The sequence below is a fragment of the Carettochelys insculpta genome, chromosome 1 (genome assembly GCF_033958435.1).
Source record: "Carettochelys insculpta isolate YL-2023 chromosome 1, ASM3395843v1, whole genome shotgun sequence".
In the NCBI taxonomy this organism is placed as follows: Eukaryota; Metazoa; Chordata; order Testudines; family Carettochelyidae; genus Carettochelys; species Carettochelys insculpta.
This window is the reverse complement of record NC_134137.1, coordinates 108327720-108348252: the sequence shown is the minus strand read 5'-3', so window position 1 is coordinate 108348252 and position 20533 is coordinate 108327720. Positions and strand designations below refer to the sequence as shown.

The 20533-nt window shown below is 37.8% G+C and overlaps 1 protein-coding gene across 2 annotated transcripts in view; it reads right to left on the bottom strand.

Annotated features, from left to right (window-relative positions):
- The window catches only part of CLYBL (citramalyl-CoA lyase), a 250714-nt gene that overhangs the window by 33180 nt on the left and 197001 nt on the right, over positions 1–20533 (bottom strand). For both annotated transcript variants that reach the window (XM_074983124.1, XM_074983133.1), the window contains exon 3: positions 1093–1281. In XM_074983124.1, the coding sequence (XP_074839225.1) occupies positions 1093–1281 (189 nt within the window). The remainder of the gene's footprint in view (positions 1–1092; positions 1282–20533) is intronic.

Below are 20533 nucleotides of genomic sequence, written 5' to 3'. Positions count from 1 at the left end.
TAAATGACAAGTTATATCTAACATTTACATGCTAGTAAACTCTGAGAAGTATTCTCTAGTTAATTTAATTAAATCATGGTTGAAGGGACATAGCTTCATTAGAATTAGGGGAAACTGAAGGTAAACTATTACAAACGGACAAGTACTGTAATATAGTCAACATGCTTGTTCTGTTGTAGTCACATATATAATCTTAAAGGCTTGATCAAGGTTAGATGCTGAGATTAAACTAGATTAACCTAATACATCTTTCTTTGCAGCTCACATACATTTTAGATATTCCTTAGGTTTGTGGTTTTCAAAAATATGGAACTGCATAATGAAACATTATTCTTTAGTGGTGTTTTGCAAAATAATGGTATCTCTAAATAAAATGTACTTCTTCTTAACAATTAAAACAATTATAGCACAATTAGGCCTATTTCAAAGTTTTCTTAAGTAATCTGACATGCCAACCATCTACATTTCAGGTTTTTATTGGCTGAAAAGTCATTCATGAAATACAAACACACCTGTCAGCAATTAAAAAGGAAGAAATAGAGAACTGTTCAGGAAATAATATCTGTGGTAATTAAAAACACTAGTTAAAAGCTTCCTGTTTGTTCCTTTAGTTGCCCCAAAGGAGTGACCTTTTCCTCTCTCTCCCCATTTTTTTCATATGTTGCTAACATGTTTTCTCCATCTATAACTTCCCAGGCATGTACATAAAACATATTGACATAGATAATCTTTGTAAGTGCCAGAGAAGGTTCAGAGTCTGGTAAAATGGAAAAAGTCCAATTGTTTTATAATGTTATCAAAACATTGAAGAACATGTAACATCGATATTTTTTTTTTTTTGTTGATTGCAGAACAAGAAAACTAGTTTTCCTTAAAAACTAAAGGTGCCACATGGGCGCTTGGTGTGCAGCTCCAGATTATTCACATTTTAATGGAAACGTTGCATGGCTTTCTTAACCAGATACCAACATAGTCCCATGATAACTGCAACGTTCATCATAACTCCAGCTCATTGGTCCCACTGGTTCCTTCTAAATTGTCCCAAAGTCTTCAGTCCAAAGCTACAATGATGATAATTTGGTGATTACTCACCCATCTTATTTCTTCAGCATTATCAACTTTTGGCAGCATCAGGCTTGAAGGAAGAACACTGGACTTCAAAAGGACTTCAAGATCTTGTTCTGCAAGACCACTGGACACCGAATTGATCCTGACACACTTTTCAGTTCGGCCAAACTCAAACTCTTTGAGTGTTCTCACAACTGTCAGCCTCGCTTCTGCCTATAACATACATGTTTTTAAAAATTAAGCTTCTTTTCTCTTGATGGAAAACCTACTGAATAGAAATAACGTCAAAGTGCTGAAAAACATAAAGTCAAAATATAAACATCTATTTATTCATTATATCCCTCACCCAAAAGGTTTGCCTTTTGTTAAACCTTGCATATCCAGGGCATCACAATTTTAGTTTTAGCAATTTTTTTTACTACTAATAGTAAATATTCAGTTTTCACATCTGATTAATAATAGGACTAATACAGTACTTGGAGAAAAACATCACTTTCATGTTTAAAGGTATTGCAAAGTGTCTAACAAACACATATCTTTAAACTGGCATCTTTTTACCTCTATACATTCCATATAGACAAAACGGAATAAGAGAATTGCATAAAATAATATTTTCCATTAATATCTATATTCTTCTTATGGAATAAGAAGATACCAGTATATATGGATTTATATGCATTTTTTTTTGTTTTGCTGTATGGTCACCCTTTTTATTCATTACACTGCATTAATGCTTGCATTTGAGTAGACAGTTCATACATGAAAATAATACCACGGAATCAAAAATAATATGTAGATTTTTCTGGAAACTTTGGCTGATAGTAAAAAGATACTCTGTGTTATCAGCAAAAAATAAAAACTCCAAACTCACATTTTCCAGCTGACACAAACTTCACAAAAATAGTGAAGGAAGGAAAGTTTATAAATCTGTTCAATACTTGATTTGCATTCAGAATACTTAAATCCTTTGCTGAAATGAAACACTTCTATTGGCGTCAAGAAAAAAGGGAAGGGGGGGGAAGCACTTGAGCTCACTACTTCCTGCCAATTTCAGTTTCAAAAACAAATTCCTTCAGCTTGCCAAAAGCCCTTAACAAATTCTCATTGTCAAAATGAACACTTATCAAAAGTAGTTTCATTTGTGAAGAGTTTTTATGGTACTAATAAAACTTTAAAGCTTCTGACTCATGACTGTTCAAAAAACAGTTTTAACACTATACAGCCATCTGAACAGAAATACTTATCTAGAAAACAGGCAAACTTCGAAAAGAAATCATCAAAGTTAATAACGAGACTAATACCAATCACTGAGACAACACGACAGTAGATTTAAACCAGACGGATACAAATTTCTGCCTGTGTGTTGAGGCAGAAGAGGTTTCAAAATGTGGTCTGAGTTAAAGAGTGTGAGGAAACAGTAGCTTCCAGTTGTCAGGTCAGATCAGAACAGGTCTCCAAGACCAGTTTAAGACAGTGTTGTAGTGTACTGATTTACAAGGTTTGGATTGCCAATAATTAGGATAAGTTTAGACAGAAGCAAGTGATTACTCTCACCAGTTGAAGTAAAAGAATAATGAACCTGACGGTTAAGGAAACTTGAATCAAACAGCCCTTATTGTGGTACTATCATCCATGTTTCTCCAAAGGATTTAAAATACGCCTGTCAGCAGGATAGAAAAAGACAACACACACACACACACACACACACACACACTATGCTATGATACGAGGCTACATTCAAAGGTCATTTCATTAAAATATAAATAAATAAAATTACAAATCTTATTGCTATTGTGAAGAACTTTTAGCTGCTGCCATTAGCAAATCAACACAAAGACACAGTTTATTAAAATACATTCAGCTGGAAAAGGGGTCCAAAGGTATCTACTATTGTCTGTCTTCTGATTTCTTCAAATCATACTACGTGATGTCAGCACTTGCTAATGCAAATCCCACTACATTCTCATTGTCAGAGCAGCAATAGCTGATTTCTTAGGGGGTCTGAAAGTTTGGGAATCGATACATACAGAGTGATAGTTTAAAACACATTCTCTAAGTCAATTTGTGCTCTTACCCAATGTCTGGTAAGACTTCACAGTTTCTGTACATAATGACACACTTTGCAAAACAAAGATCTTCCAAAGCCATCCAATAAAGAAGCATCCAATTCTAAATGAGGGTATCTTACAGGAAGACTATAAAATCTGATTTTTTTTCAAATTACAATAATGAGCAGTAGGCATTTTTGTCAGTTGTTTTTCCCCTCAGGCTGTAAACCCCTACCCCATAAAAATATAGATCATGATTTTCTAGGTACATTTCTACACAAAACACTTATTATCAGGCTGTTGCTTTTAGTAATTTACATAAACTAAGTATGCAGCCCTTTGGTACATATCCCAAAATAACCAACAACATCACTGAATTTATACCACCCAACCAGGACATAATTTTTTCATATTTTAACAGAGAAATATGTTACACTTTTGCAAACACACGCATGCCATCTGTTGGGTTACGGACAGATCCGCTTTCTAAAGATTCACTGTTTCTTAAAACCAGTAAGGTTTAGCTCTGTCTGCTGCAGAGACAGAGATTCTCTCGCAATGGAGAAGATTCTGTCCTAGAGAAAATGCATCTGGCCCTCCTGGTCTCCAAATCACAATTTGGTAATGCAAAATTTAATTATGGACCAGACTGATTGGTACCAGCAACCCAAAAGATTCCAGGTACTACAGTCAGTACTGAATAGATAACCTAGCCCTACTTAAATCAATGGAAAAGCTCCCATTGACTTTAGTGGTGAATGATCAGGTCCAGAGACAGGATTACCACAAAAAGTTTCATGATTAAATAGGAAAATAAATGACAAAAGAGAGCACAAAACATACGGATGAAAAAGGAAGAAAACTGTTTTGGCATAATTATGTAATGAATACAGTGGCTATTAATACATAATATTAACTAGTGCAAACTTTTACTTAATCTACTCTCGATTTTAATAATAGAAGAAAGCTTTTCTATTTGCTGCTATAATACGCATACAGGTTTATACATATAGGTTATACATTGGTCCTTGGGGTTAGCATAAACCTCCTTTCAAAATACCACCAACCCTTTATTACAAATGCTCACACTAGTTAAACAAATTTGCTCTGTTTTTTAAGTCAGCGCTATACCATAAGATAATTCTCTTCAATGTATGAATGCATAACAAAGGAGAAAGCCTGATAATTCAATAGATTATTCTCTCACCAGATAGTCTGGGATTATTGTAGCCCACTTAGTATCTGGATTCCACACAGACTGGGTGCTTTATAAAACAGAGAGCAACAGAAAGATGACACTTCTGGTATATTATAGCAATATCACTATTTACAAAAGATACATCTTTTACTTGATAATCCATTCTGTGCATATTTAAATGTAGAAACACAGGCTAATAAACATTATTATATGCATTCTAATATTCGACTCTCTATAGGGTATGGTTTGATTTCTGTTGCCTTGTATTCCTACCAAATTGGGAAGATAAAGGTTTCAGTGACGTAGCACTGCAGAGAAATCAACCATCACCAAGACACAGAGACACCGAAATTAAAGAAGGTAATATGCGTGCAGTTGGTTCAATTGGCACCCATTAAAGCTAATAACTAATCATCTTCACAAGTTTCTAGCTCTGAATTATCAAATCTGCAAAGAAAACAACATCCGTCCACTTTTACACTCCAGTGGAAGAGGTGGTCCCTCGCGGCAGGGCTGCACAGTCTCGCCATCTGGAGAATAAATCGAGTGTGAAGTACAGTATAGTTTGGGACCAAGCTCCGTGGCGGCAGCTCAGCAGTTAGTTCATTAGTTCCAAACTTCCAGGGATTAGTGCGGCATCAATTCTACTGTCGGATAGGATAAGACAGAATACGAGATGCAAGGAAGAATGTGACAACTAAAAAGGAGCCCCTTGGGCTTATTTATAAAACCACATAGCATAAACACACCTAAATAAATGACTTAAATAGTAGCACGATCACAATTTCAGAACATCTGAATTAGTACCCTGTTATATGTCAACATACAGAAATTTCAACTCTGAAATAGCAGAAATGCCACGGAAGCAAAGAAAAAACAAACAAACAAACAAACGCAAAACTCCAAATTCTGGAGACAACTTTAATAAAGAAATAATGACATAAAGATGTTTATATTTATGGAATTTTTGGTATTAAGATAACAAGGAGAAAAGTTATATTTTTATACTCTTTTGAATTTGATTATGTGTTTTCCAAATTTCCCATCATCATAATTGTTAGAGTTGCGTTATCTCGCAAAGGAGGGGGCTAGGCATATAAACGTCATGTTCTTTGTGAGTTGTATCTCTATTTCACTGCATCCTCCACCACAAACTCATCAATTTTTTCGTAAGACCTCCATCCCTTAGTGTAAAAGTTGAATAAATATAAAATTAAATGAAGAGGTTAAAGTCAAAATAAATCATGAAAAATATATTAAAACTGATGCCGGAGACAACATTCTGTTACCATCTCTTTTCATTAACTTTTCATACTGAAATACCAAAATTTGATCTTCTGAAATATTAGACCAGATCGTGTCAACCTCGTGACAGTCATAATAACTTTGTATGTTTCACATGGCAACAAGAATTAATTATTATAGTCACAAGTTAAAATTATGTTTGTGACACTATTAACTTGGTTAAAACATGCAATTATGGTTTAAGATTACTTCCTACAGTGGTTGGTTTCCAGAATTTGACATTGCCGTGTCTTTTATTATTCTTATTACTGCACAAATCTGGGTTTTGTCTTTCTCCAGACCCGACTTTCCAAGTACCCTTATGCTTGTGTACCAGGAAAACTTGAATTTCTTTATAAAACATGGCTCAACAGAGGTGATAGTTGTATAAAACAAAATATTAGGCCTGTTGGTTTCAGGTTTACAACAGAGAACAGAAGTGGAACAGAAAATCATATTTATTTTCGAAGAAGCAAAGAAAATCACCAATGCAAAACAATCTGTTTATCTGCTGAATGTTTCTGAAAACAGTAGACATAGCTCATAATACCTATTTTCTATTCTGCAACAGTCCAAGATACGAACAAACCACTGAAAGAATATTCATTGCCAGGCTTCTGAGACTTCCAGAACGAAAAACCTATCTAAAAAACCCTACACAAATAGTTAAAGCTTCTATATATCTTTACAGAAATCCCTTCCTTTATCTCCCTTTTAATTCTACTATTTACAGGTTTTTTTAAAGAAATGAAATAATCTCATTCATTTTTAAACATATTTTCTTTTAATGAAATAAAACAGGGAATTTATACGACAATGTACTGAAAAAAAAGGTAAGCAAAAAAAAAAAAACCAGGGGTGGGGTGGGTGGAGTATGCAGAGGAGAAGGGACCTCTACTGTATGTTTTACATAGGAGGTCAGATTAGATGATCACAATGGTCCCTTCAGACCTTGGAATCTATGTGCTTCTATTCTTTCTATGAAGTTTAGGCAAATACATATTTAGGTAATTACTCATAATACTCTGCTCTCTCTTTCAGAGCCCCCTTCCAATGAAGCCTTAAAAGCCTTTTTTCTAATCATTTGGGGTTTTTTTAAGTACTTCATCTTTCACACTGTCCGTCCCCTTCTCTGATGCAGATGCATGTTCACATGTTCTCCATGATGTATTAGCTTGAAAACTGAAGCAAATAATTGCAGTAACAAGCATTATGGACTAACTTGTAAAGTCAGCTGTGCTTTGGTAGGAAATTTAAAGCCCTTACTTGCACAGCATTTTAAGTGCTTTTTCTTTCTAATCATCCAACAATATATCCTTGAACAGTATTTTCATACTTGTATTTTCCCTTTAAAGGACAATATATATTAAAGCTCACGATGGCTGATTGGCAGCCGCTTGCTGCCACTGAGGCTCACTGAGGTGACCCCTCCACACCGCTTCCAAGTATGGAAATGACTGGACTCCCTGAAGATACTCAGTGGTATCTACCTGACATCATCAGTTGGACAACTTCCATATATGACCATCATGAGGTAGCTTGGTTTGAGCCTCCACAAAAGTGAGGGAACCAGGAAATTAGAATCTGAATTCCACAAGGTCAGCAGGCCAGAACTCAGGGCTTATGATTCCCGATTAAACTTCATGGATGCTGGACTGTGTAAGTGTGTTGAAACTCTGCAGAGCCAGGCTAGCTGCTGCTGAGAGAACTATTGCAAGTGATTTGAATACTTCTACAAATTGTGTGTAAAATATATTTTAGATTTTTTTTATTTTTCATATTATCAAAGCAATGTGGTTTTTTAATTAGAAGTCACTATGATGAGGTGTATACAAACATGCCAGTACTGTAGTCGTAAGAGCTAGCCTAAATCTCTCTTTATGTGCAATAATAACCATGCTTAGCTCTCATATAGGACTTTTCATTCATGTGCAGAGTGTATTTTGGTTTATGCACTTAGACTGTGTAGCAACAGTACTGACAAGTTTTGTAATAAGCAAACTGTGTACAATAGGTCCAATAAGATAGAATCTTTTTCACCTAGAGAGGAGGTTATTCTTCTTATCTGTCAACTTTTCCAAACACTTATGAAAGAGATGTTAACAGCCTTTCAATTAAAACAAATCAAAGTAACAAACATTTCAGGTGGTTGCAAGATGCACTCCTTACTTTCTTCCCCAGCTTTCCAAGGGTGCTTTTCATGGTGTGACAGATTAGCATCACAAACAAAAACTCTTTAGAAGCATTAGTGTTAATTAGTCTTCCTGGACAGTATGAATGAGCTGCTGCATGATGAAATGATTCAACAAAAAATTTTGGTCTGATGTAATCAATAAAGAAACACAGTAACTTTTTTTTTAATACAGTGACACAAAACTCAACCATATGTCCTTATGAATTATTTTTATTTAAAATATTGCCTTGGAATAATATGTAACACATTAAATTTGAAAATACTTGTAACTACACTTTTAGAAGTAAGTTACTGAGAATTAAAACATGTTATTTTTTGCTGACACTGTTAAATAATATATCAGAGTATGTCACGTTTTAGTTAAATTAAATGTTAGAGAAAAGTGGCTTGCTCTGTGATTGGTAGTTGGTTGTTGATGCAGTTATTTTAAGCGAGGGACAGATCAAACTGTCTCAAAGACCAGAGAAGATTTATATTATAAACAGCCATTTAGTCATCTCTTCCATTATTTTAATACAATGTTTAAAAAGAGAATAATAATAAATATAGGGAAATGAGGAAAACAGCATGTAAAACAAATCAAAAGGCCAATAAAAGATTAGATGGACGGGGAAATACAGCAACTGGGAAACTAGAAATATATGATGCATCTATTTAAAAAAATAAAAAGATATTGCCGGGGTACTCCTCAAACTCTCTTAGCGGAAATCACACAGGGCCAAATTCCTTACCCCCTGTTTATTCAGTAATAGCCAGCTCATGAGCCTCAACAAGCTGCATACAACCCTCTGTCGACCAGATTAAAGAAGAAGAGTCAGCTTGCTGCAGAAGCGATTGGAGGAGGGAACCTGAATCCCTTGTGCAGGCTGGAGCCATGGAGCTGTTCAGTGGCGAGGAATGCTGATGAGCATTCTGCATGTCTGGTCCATCATTCATCCAGGACCTGCTCCCCTACACCCTGCTGAGCTACTGTATCCCCAAGTGAAGGGTAAGGAGTCAGGATGAGATGTGATCCTTTTAAAATGCCAGTGACGGAACGTACCCAACTCTTTGTCTGACAGTTCAAGTTTGGGGTATTTCAGGAACTGTGAGTTTTGTGGATTCCTACTATCTCACTTTTGAGCTATTGTTTTGATCTTGATCTGTGAGTCACACATGGCGACTGTAAATGTAGAGGACTGGACTTGACCTCTTGAGATCCCTTTCAGTTTTAGTATTCTATGAGTCTGTAACACCATAGCTGTGTCTACACGTGCATGCTACTTCGAAGTAGCGGCACAAACTTCGAAATAGCGCCCGTCGTGGCTACACGCGTCGGGCGCTATTTCGAAGTTAACTTCGATGTTAGGCGGTGAGACGTCGAAGTCGCTAACCTCATGAGGGGATCGGAATAGCGCCCTACTTCGATGTTCAACGTCGAAGTAGGGACCGTGTAGACGATCCGCGTTCCGCAACGTCGAAATTGCTGGGTCCTCCATGGCGGCCATCAGCTGGGGGGTTGAGAGATGCTCTCTCTCCAGCCCCTGCGGGGCTCTATGGTCACCGTGGGCAGCAGCCCTTAGCCCAGGGCTTCTGGCTGCTTCTGCGGCAGCTGGGGATCTATGCTGCAGACACAGGGTCTGCAACCAGTTGTCAGCTCTGTGGATCTTGTGTTGTTTAGTGCAACTGTGTCTGGGAGGGGCCCTTTAAGGGAGCGGCTTGCTGTTGAGTCCGCCCTGTGACCCTGTCTGCAGCTGTGCCTGGCACCCTTATTTCGATGTGTGCTACTTTGGCGTGTAGATGTACCCTCGCAGCGCCTATTTCGATGTGGTGCCGCGCAACGTCGAAGTTGAACATCGACGTTGCCAGCCCTGGAGGACATGTAGACGTTATTCATCGAAATAGCCTATAATAGGCTATAATAGGCTATAATGCCTATAATAGGCATTGTTGGCACATATGATGTTAGTAGAGGAGCATGAGAAAGTGCCCGTACTAACATCATATATGCCATCATGTGCCAACAATGCCCAGATGCTTTGTATATTGGACAGACTTCTAACTCCCTTAGACAAAGGGTCAACGGGCACAAAACAGACATCAAAACACTCCAGACCCACAAACCAGTTAGTCAACATTTTAATGGAATGGGGCATTCTGTCAACGACCTCAAGGTATGTGTGTTACTGAAGAGACATTATCGCACCGTTTTAGAGAGAGAAGTGGACGAGCTGACTTTTATATTCAAATTTGGTACATTAACACATGGTTTAAATCGTGATGGGAACTTTCTGAGTCACTGTAGGGGCTCGTCTGCATACTTGGCTCAATCTAATTCTTGATCTTCCCCCCCACCCCTCCACTCTCTGATTTGCTCACCTTGATTATCTTTTTCTGATTTGTCCTCCTTGCTTACTGTTTTTGGTTCTCTGTGCCTTAAATATTGAGTCTGTTCTGGTCTGGCTATGGTCTGAAGAAGTGGGTCTCTCCCACGAAAGCTCACCTAATAAACTATTTTGCTAGTCTTTAAAGTGCTACTTGACTGCTTTTTGTTTTTACATGGACAAGTAATATTAGGAAAGTATTTAACATAACTGTAGTTGTCTTGATTCAGTTTAGAGTCAGGAAATAAGTAGAAGTCAGCACCATGTGACTAGCCAGCTCTCCACTTAGCATTAGGTGGGAAACTGATCTAGGAAACATTACTTTAAACTGTTGATAGCCTTTTACTTGCTGTAAAAGGCAACTTCTTTCTGCCTTATGGATCTTGCTTTCCTGTTTCAGGAAAAGCACCCCCTTTTGAAAACTTCTTTCGGAAGAAAACACGGGTAGACATTCCGCAGGCCCTTTTTTTTTTCCCTCACCCGAAAGAGCAGTCCTCAAGGGGCCTGCTTTTTTGATCCCTGGCCCATTCTTTCAAAAGAGCAGGGGGCTGTGTGGACGCTCTCTTTTGGAAGAGCAGATCACTCTTTTGATCTTCTTTGCTGTGTGCAGACACACTTTCGAAAGAAGTTCTTTTGGACATAGCTGTAGTGACAATCTGAGCCTCCAGTGGATAAAACAAGATGAATCCTATCATTCACTATTCACAGCAAAGCGTAAGAATTTCTCAGAACAATTTTGTTTGGTTTTCTATGTGCCAAATAAAATCTAATGATGCAATCCCTTTTCTTGCCTAGAACTATGCGCAATGCCTAAGAACTGACGGAAAGCCTTTTCTTACAAGAGACTTGATAGGACAACTTTCCCTGGTGCCAGTCTTGTGTTTTGTATGTTAGCAATGCAGAATTACGTACATTTTATGGACTAGGAGGTAACACATCTTGATTGTTTATCACTGAGTTTTTCAAAACTTTCTGCTGGTCCTCATCTAAATATTCCTGTCTGCGCTGGAATAAATACAGTAAATTCATTGAGCTTTACTTTATCCCCTTTTTCCTGAGGAATTATCTTAAGTGTAAATTTCCTTTTGATGGAGTCCATTATTTTTAATTCTTACAAAGATTAACAGGGCATTAATCAGTGCAGCATATAGACATGCTTTACTTGGCTTAAAGAAGGGTTTATCTACCTGTTCTAGTGAAGGAAGTAGACAAACTACTGTTTTCAATCTGCATCTCACAGTTGTAGAATGAGATACCTGTCCAGTCAGTGAAGTACTTGAGATTTCAGCTACCATGCAAAAATGTGTCTTGAATATGTTTGTAAAAGCACCCAAGTTCACATTCAAATGTATATCACCAGCCAGAGTGAATTCCAGAAATATGATCTTGCTACAAACAAAACTCAGCTTCTGGCTTCGCTGGAGGAGAGAACCCAACAGAATCTTTTCTTCACATTCTCCTACAGTTGCCACCCTTATTAGAATTCATGCTTCTTTCAAATCTGTCAGGACTTTGGCACCTACAATTCCAGCTAGAGTCTGTGTTTCAAAACAGGCCTCTGCAATCCCATTCTTTTTCTGGAAAGTTACTTAAATTTATACAGTACTTAGAAAATGATTTTACCCCCCAGATGTAGGACAAAAAGCTAAATTGCTACATAGCTACTATATGCAATCATTGTGTCATCTCTAGCAATCCTTTCATGAGAATTTTTGGACTGAATTTGCAGAACATTTTATTGGTGTTTATTATGGTGTTAGTTACATGGAAATATCAACCTCACAGGAATTTCATTTATTGTATCAGTCCCTCAAATTTCAGACTCAAATTCCACAGGTTCAGCTTTTAAGCTATATTTTCCTCCATTTATAGGCTGGTGCTTCTTCCCAAATAAATGTCAATATGAGACTAATTTTGCTGACCAATTTTGAATTTCAAGATTCTGTGCCAATAAATCTCAGGCCACATTGACAGGCATGTTTTGTATATATTTAAGTATATTCGTTTAAATGCCCAAATGATTAAATCAGTACAATCCCCTAGTATGGCTACCATTAGGCATTGCTTATAGCTGGATAGCTTATTCTTGTAACTGTACAAGAATAAACAATACTGATATGAGCACCTTTATATGAGAACTTTTTATACACTACATGATTACTGCCATTTAATTACATTGGTTTCTAAACTAATTTAGGTAAAACAGCAACAAAAACTGTATGTAGACCAGGCCTTAAATTATAGTCAGTATTCCCAAGTCTGGCATAATTTGTATTTCAAACTCCTTTTATTGTTCCTTCTGGATTTAAACAAAAATTATAGGGCTGGCCATACCAGCTAATGAAAAATCTGGCCCTTTGACTTGATATTAACTTGTTCCTTGAACTTGGCGAAGGGTTGCAAAGAGACATCTGTGGAGATCCATCCTGATTTGCCTGAAATGCATTAGCACTCTGTCCTTTTATGGCAAGCAGTCTTGCTATACCAGCATTTGACAGGATTGCCCCTTTATTGCAGTTTTGATATTATATTTTATTAAGCTAACTGCATGTGCAGTTTTTCCAAACCTCTCAGATACTTCCTAACTAGAGTCCCATTTCTCATCATGAGGATTAGATTGAGATTTATACTAATAAAATTCAGGAGATATTCCTTCCACTTTCCTCAGGAGTGGTTGCTTTTACCTCTGTCCTGCCACATAATTCTACCTCTGTACTAAGCTGCATTGCCTCACAATGTTCCTCTGCCTCCATTTGTCAATTTCAATCTGTAGGCCTATTCAAGCTGTGCACCAATACATCCTTACATCGCTAATTTGTCCCAGGCAACTTTAGCTATGCTGTTAGATACATCAATTTGTACAGGTTCTCATGCGAATTTCTTTCCTCCTTGCACTTACCTATTCTCTGACCACCTGAACTGGAAGACTGGCCCTCACACCATTTACCAAGGGCTGGCCCTAAAACTGAAGATCCCAGTTTCTTTTCTGTGGATCCGAGCCCTGCATGGATGCAGTGTGACAGCATACAAAATCCTTGTAAAATGTGTGTTTTCCCAAAGTCTCTTTCTTTACTTGTTCCTATTTCTGTTACCTTCCATATTGGCCTGAAAATCTTGGATATTTTATTCAAAGTGATCTGTAAGATTCTTAAGGACCTCTCTGTTATTTTGCTGTTTGAAAGCTTCAGGGTAGACAAAGACTTCTTTCTTTTTTGTTTCTTAGAAATGTTGAGATCTCTTATTTTCAAAGTAGTAGTCTTAGTCACTGCAGTCAACTTCTTATAATTGTTAGTATTTCACTACTTTTATGTCCCTTCATTATCCCCCAGATAACCTCTTCCAACATAATTTTCATTTCCATCTCAGTGATTTGATCTCAGCTTTAAGACCATCTTTCATATGTTGATTATTTGGCTTTATATCTCCTTGACCAGGTTTCACAGCTTTCAATTCTGTGTTGGCAGTTTCTTGGCCAGCTTTCATTTCCCATTGACCAGCTATAATTTCTGTCTGAATATAAGCTAAATCCTCAATCTCTGTTCAAATAAAAATCAGTCAGCCTTCTGAACTGAAAAATAACTATCATCCACTCAAAACACAAGCTTTGTAATAATTTTCTAGTGATCAGAAATAATAATAAATCATGGTAATATATTTTACTTATAGCAGACTGTAGAATACAGAGTTGAACAAAGATGGATATTGGAATAGTACCATAGCACAGCTTTTCTCCATTTATTCACAGACTAAATTTTTTCTTGGAACAAATGTCTGTTTTCTCAGCACATACATGCTCCTGTTCAACTCCAGTTTGTTTGTAAGTGCCTATTCAGTAATCATTATATACATGTTTAATAACAATGGCAATATCACCAAAGAGCCATGATGAGTTTAAGCCCTACTTTCCAGGTACCTTTTAACCCTACGATACACCCTGCCTCAAACAGCTTAACATCTATGAATTGTGTGCCTGAAGCTTAGCTGAGCTATTTTGCCTTGGAAAGTTATAATAATAGTTTACCTCTTTTTTCTCCAGCTTCTCTTTATCTAGAGATGGCTTCACCATTAAAGAAAATCCACTTAAATTCAGGTGTTTTTAGTGAACCTTCCTTTTAAAGATAATGACGTGTTGAGTATTTTCACGCCTTGTTAGTTAACTCAATTTTTTTCAGACAGATTTTTTTTGTTGAGGGGGGAATTCTCCATTTTATATAGAGCTTGCTTTTTCAGTATGGGCCAACTCTACTTTTTTAGCCCCTTTGTCACAGTACATGCTGTGGAAAGAAGAAAAACTAAGTATTAGAAATGTCTTTTTCCATTTTTCTTTTCTGCCTTCTTGACTTCCAAGCATCTCATAATCGTTTCATACTTTAGCTATATTTCTTTCACTGGTATAGACAACCAAGTTATTGAAGTGTTTTTGTTTGTTTTTGCCATTTCCCCCTTTGCCTCCAGTTGATGTTTGTAAAGTATTTAACACTCCACCAGGCGGGTTAATTTACTATACTGGTAAATCAGGCTTTTTGGAGTGTCTTGAAACACTGACATGTTTTCAGCTAGAATATCAGATGTCTCCATCCCAAAGGATAGAATTCTTGCCAAAGCTTTGTTTATATCGATGCCAGGTGCAATCTGGCACAACAGTGGTAGTGACACATGAACACTAAACAGTTTGTAAAAATTACACTTCCACACGAAATCTGTATATAATCTACAAGAGCCAGGTAAAAGTCTTATTATACCATTAGTCTGGTACAGAAAGTATTCCTTAACAGAAGGGCCAGGTATTAAACTGGCTTCTGGGCTCTTTTTACCATTAGTGAGTGCTTCTGAACTTCCATTCTTTCATTGTAAATTGTTTTTATTTTGCTTCTTTTAGACTTTTCATAGCTGCACTGAGCACAAACCCATTTTAACAGATTTTTATAAACACTACGCTGCTTGCTCTATTTTGTTTATGATGCTTATGTCTACAACATAATAATAATAAAATAATAATAACAACAACAACTATGGAGATACACATGACATAGAACTGAAAGGGACCCCAGGAGGTCATCAAGTCCAGCCCCCTGCCCTCTTGGCAGGACCAAGCATCTCTGCAGGGCTTTTCTAATTTATCGCTTGCAGTGACCAATCCTGATTTAGTAGAAATTTGATAAACACACTGGAATGCTGCAGCACCATGCACCTTGAAAAAGAACTGCCAGACTTGACTACATCCTAAAGCAGATCCAAGACAGGTTTCCACTCAAAAAAGTGCTATGTACTAAAATAGGTTACTGAGCACACACACACCAAAAAGGGATTGATTATGACAATGAGAGTCAGGTTCACCGTAACTAGCATTCCTCTGTGCACCAAACAACTTACTAAAATCAGCACCCTGGCCATCCTTGCTCAGTGGAGGTAGGTAGCATATCATTATGTAATGTTTTCAACACTGATAGACTGGATATTAAATTTAAAGTCTTGGGAAAGAGTCCTTAGATACAATGGTGGTATAGGACTAAGTGAATGCACGTTTCAGAACAGATTATTTAATGTACACAGCTTTTGTTCTGTGATTATATTATAACTGGGTGACACTGAAAGATTAAGGGCCAGCTAGCATAGATCAACAAATAATGAAACAATGCAATTTACAAGGGCTGAGGATCTGGCCCTTGGAAATCATTTACACACTGAAGTAGCATACTTTAACTTCTAATTTAATCACAAGAACAAAATTAGGACTAATTTTCTATCACCGTTATTACTTGTATTACAGTAGCACTGCTCTTAGGCCTGGTCTACGCTAGGGATCAAAGTCGATCCCAGATACACAATTCTAGCCTCACCATTAGCATAGCTAGATTCAACACATCAGGATTGACTTTGTACCCTGGTGTAGATCAGGGCTCTTTGGGCTCACCCCAGCATCCCTTACTCCATGTGGCAGCATGGAGCATCGGGGTCAACAGTCAAGCCACAAGAGATTGATTTTGCTGCATCTTCACTGATGCGGCCAAATCGAAATTCAGCAGATCAATTGTGGCATGTCAACCCCCCTCGTAAATATAGACATATCGTACGAGACTCAAATGAAGTCTAGGCATTATTGTGAGTGATCTAAGTACCGCACAGACATATATAATAAAAGAAAGTCCTTTCCTAAAGAGCGACAGAAAAAAGTGGAGGGAACAATAAGGAGAATATGTTTGTAAAGGTTAATCGTTCACAATACACAGATGCCGTAAGTCAGTAAGTAGCAGTAATCTTAGCTTATCACCTGTCTAGCTCTTATAGGTGCCAGGTTTTGTAGGTATCATTGCAGAAGTAAGTCTTAAACAGAAAAGCGAAGGAAGATAAATAGTAGCTATATAGAGGTTTCAAGTCTTTTCCCCTGGGCATAAGCGATAGTATGAGATAAAGTGTCTTTAAAAAATAAAATAAACAACTTAATATTTGAACTCAAACTTAAAAAATCATGAATTTGGAATCAGTGCCTCAGTAGAAATGGAAGCACTTAGATTTGCAGATGGTAAGTTCCTGGCTGAAGTCTGATGGGGCTATATTATAATGGCAGAAAATATGACTCTGTACATTTTTTTCCTCTGTCCATCTGCCATTCTTATATTCTTGCATGGGGGTGATTATATTTAAATTTGGACTGTTTTGCCATCTGATTTCTCATTTCTGCAATGTTGTTTGTCATAAAAAAGTATAAGCTGATTTGAAAAACAACTGCAATCTTGGTATTGTGTGATTTACTAAATAATGGAATGGCTGCAAGGCAAGACAGCTTTCCACAGAAAAGGCTTACTTGCATCTGCTTCAGGAGTGCATGATGTCATTTCTGGTGCTTATTATATGTGTGTGTGTGCGTGTGCGTGTGCGTGTATTCTAAGGATAAGGGTATATTGACAAAGTTTGTTGGTATTTCAGAGTTGAAGGTGTAGCAGCATACATAAAAGGAGAGCAAAAATAACTAGGGCTGTCAAGCAATTAAAATATTAATCATGATTAGTTGAGCTGTTAAATAATAGAATACCATTTATTTAAATATGTGTAGATGTTTTCTATATTATCATATATATCGATTTCAATTACAACACAATACGAAGCGTACAGTGCTCACTTTATATTTACAAATATTGCACGATAAAAAAGAAGCAAACAGTATTTTTCAATTCACCTGTTAGAAGTATTTTACTGTATAGAATTATGTACAAAAATAACTGCATTCAAAAATAAAACAATATAAAACTTCAGAGACTACCAGGCTACTCAGTTTTACTTCTTGTTCAGACAATTGCTCAGATAAACAAGTTTGTTTACACATATGGGAGATACTGCTCCCTGCTTCATGTTTACCATGTCATCTGACAGTCTGAATTGGCATTTGCACAGCACAGCATAGCTGGCATCGCAAAATATTTACATGCTGGATGCACTTACGATTCATGTATCCATTCCTGATCCCCCCACCATTCCAGAGGACACATATCCATGCTGATGGTGGATTCTACTCAATAATGATCCAGAGCAGAGTGAACTGCTGCACATTCATTGTCATCATCTGAGTCAGATGTCACCAGCAGAAGATTGATTTTCTTTCTTGGTGGTTCATGCTCTGTAGTTTCCACATGGGAGCGTTGCTCTTTTAAGACTTCTGAAAACATGTGCCACACCTCTTCCCTCCCACATTTTGGAAAGCACTTCAGATTCCTAAACTTTGCATCGAGTGTAGTTATCTTTAGACCGGTCTACACTGACACTTTACTGTGCTGTAACTTTCATGCTCAGGGATATGAAAAAAACATCCCTCCAAGTGCAGCAAGCTACAGCACTGCAAAGCGCCACTGTAAACAGGCTCCAGGTGCTACTAGGTACCCTCACCCTGCATCAAGATGGTTTACCTACAATGCAGGGAGAGCTCTCTCCCAGCACTGCTACTGAGACCACACTACTGTGTGAAAGCATAGCTGCAGGGCAGGCAACAAACTTTGCCAGGCCCTAGGCAAGGTGTGTGTGGGGGGGGGCGGGCAGAAGAGGCATGGCCTCGGATGGAAGGAGATGGCCTGGTAGCTAGTAAGCCCTCCCCCTTCTTTCCCCCCCCCCACAGCCCGCCTCTCAGAGCCACTCAGCCTGTGACACCTGGGGTTCCGGCGGCAATTTGAAAAGCTCCAGGGTTCCTGCTGCTGCCATTGCAGCTGAATCAGTAGCAGCAGCAGCTGGGATCTCTGAGCCCTTTTAATTTGCCAGGATCTGGGGCATCTGCCCCTTTGCCCCCTCCTTCCATCGGCAGGCCTGACCAGCTGTGCTTTAAACTCAGAAGTGTAACCACAGCTTTAAAAATCTCATATTGGAACCTTCTTTGCAATTTTGCCAAATATGCAGTGAAAGCATTCTTCAAATGAACAGTACGTGCTGGGTCGTCACATGAGAATAACGTAACACAGAATACGTGGCAGACTGTGGGTAAAATAGAGCAGGAGACGCACAATTCTCCCACAAGGAAATAACTGGCCGAACCTGTTGGTTAGCTCAGCTTTTCTACAGAGAAAGGGAAAGTAACAGTTCTTATGTATACATTTTAAAAGGAGTCTACGTGTGAGGTGCTATGGGAATGAATGTGTATGGGTGCTCTTCGGGACTGTCGGTCTTTAATGAGAGTAGTTTGAAAGTATAACAAGCTAAGGCAGAATTTAAAAAGTGCTAATTTAAAAGCGACATTGTGTCAGACTTGGAAAATATACAACCAAAATATAGAAAAAAACAGAAAATTCAACCGGTCCAGTAAGAAAGTGTGACTTCTCCAATCTGGAGCCTAAATTTAGTTAATAAAATATGCCAATGTGGGATTTTAGTCCTGCTTTCTGGGCAAATCTAAACACAATCATAACTATGGACTAGTTGGGTGTCTCGTGCAGGACATACCAGGAGTTCTATAACCAGTAGGGTTCAGTTCTGCCTTATTGTGAGAGGAGTTGTACTTGTAACAGAGAGATTCATTTGTCTTCTGTAGATAATGGGGGAGAGTTTAAAAGGAAAAAATGGGAATGAGGTGCCCAGTTCCCATTGTCTTTCAATAGGAGTCAGGCACCTAAGGAATACTACCCTGCATCTGGGAGTGAGCCTTCTAACCTGGACTAATATACCTCTGCTAGTGGGGCTTGTACTATTTTCCTGAAAATAAGTAAGAATACATTGCAGCTTGGTCTGGAGCTCAGGCTCTCAAGCCTAGAGATGTGAGTCATAATAACGACCTTCAGTCACCTCCTCTCCTTACATCTTTTACTTTTCTTTTACTTTCTCAGTGGCGAGTCTGTTGTACTTTGTGGCTCATATTTATCCTTCACAGAAATGTTCCTAGTCCAGTATAGTATATAGGTGGCACTGCAATATTAATCTTCTCTTCTCTAGTCACTTGCAGCCTATGTTTACATGATATTTGCAGCAGTATAGTTTTTATATTTAAAAAACAACTCAAAAGTAACACTTTCAACTGAAGAAAATATAAAGGTGCAGCATAATGCATGCCATAATTCTGAGCAGTAGATTCTGAAGTTAACACTGTAAACGCATACCCACTGAACAGCCACTGCTTTTCATCTTATTCATCATTTATACTTGTGCAAAGTGGGTGTAAAATTCTACTGTTCTGATTTGGCAGCACTTCACACCCACTTTGCACTCCCTGTGCACAGGTGTAAATGACTATACAACATGCAAGACAGTGGAGAATGAGGCTTACAGCTTTAATGATTCTGAGTGATGTAATACACATTTTCAGGTGAATTGTGATATTTATCTTAACTAATAAGCGCACACAAATTAGGTCTAATTTGCATAATGAGTTAATTATTTTACTCACAATATTGGCTAATGTCATGTTCAGATTTCATGGCTATCATGCTTGTGCTGTCTGAGAAACTAGTTAGGAGGCTTAGTATTAAATCTGTCTTCAACTGTGAAGTTTATTCATCAGGGGAAATGGCTATGGGATTACACACTAAGATTCTCAGTAGCATATGCCCACTATTAAGGAAAAGGAGCAAGACAAATTCAGCAATGAGTTGAAAAAGAGCTGAGCTAATGAAATGCCTTTAAAATCTGTCTTTAACAAGAAAATAAGGAAGAAAAATATATCCATTTAGGAAATAATTACTGACATTTTCAAGCCTATTTGCTTCAAATGAGGCTCTTAAATCCAAGTTTAGGCACCTAAATAAAGTGGTTTGATTTTTAGAGGGACTGAGCAACTGCAGGCCTTAGCAATAGGGTCTTTGAACTAGAGAGGCAATTTCTGTCAATCAAGTACTTCTGGACTTGTTTACATGACACTGCTATGGGGGCATGAATCACAGAGCACTAAATGTCCCAGGTAGAACCC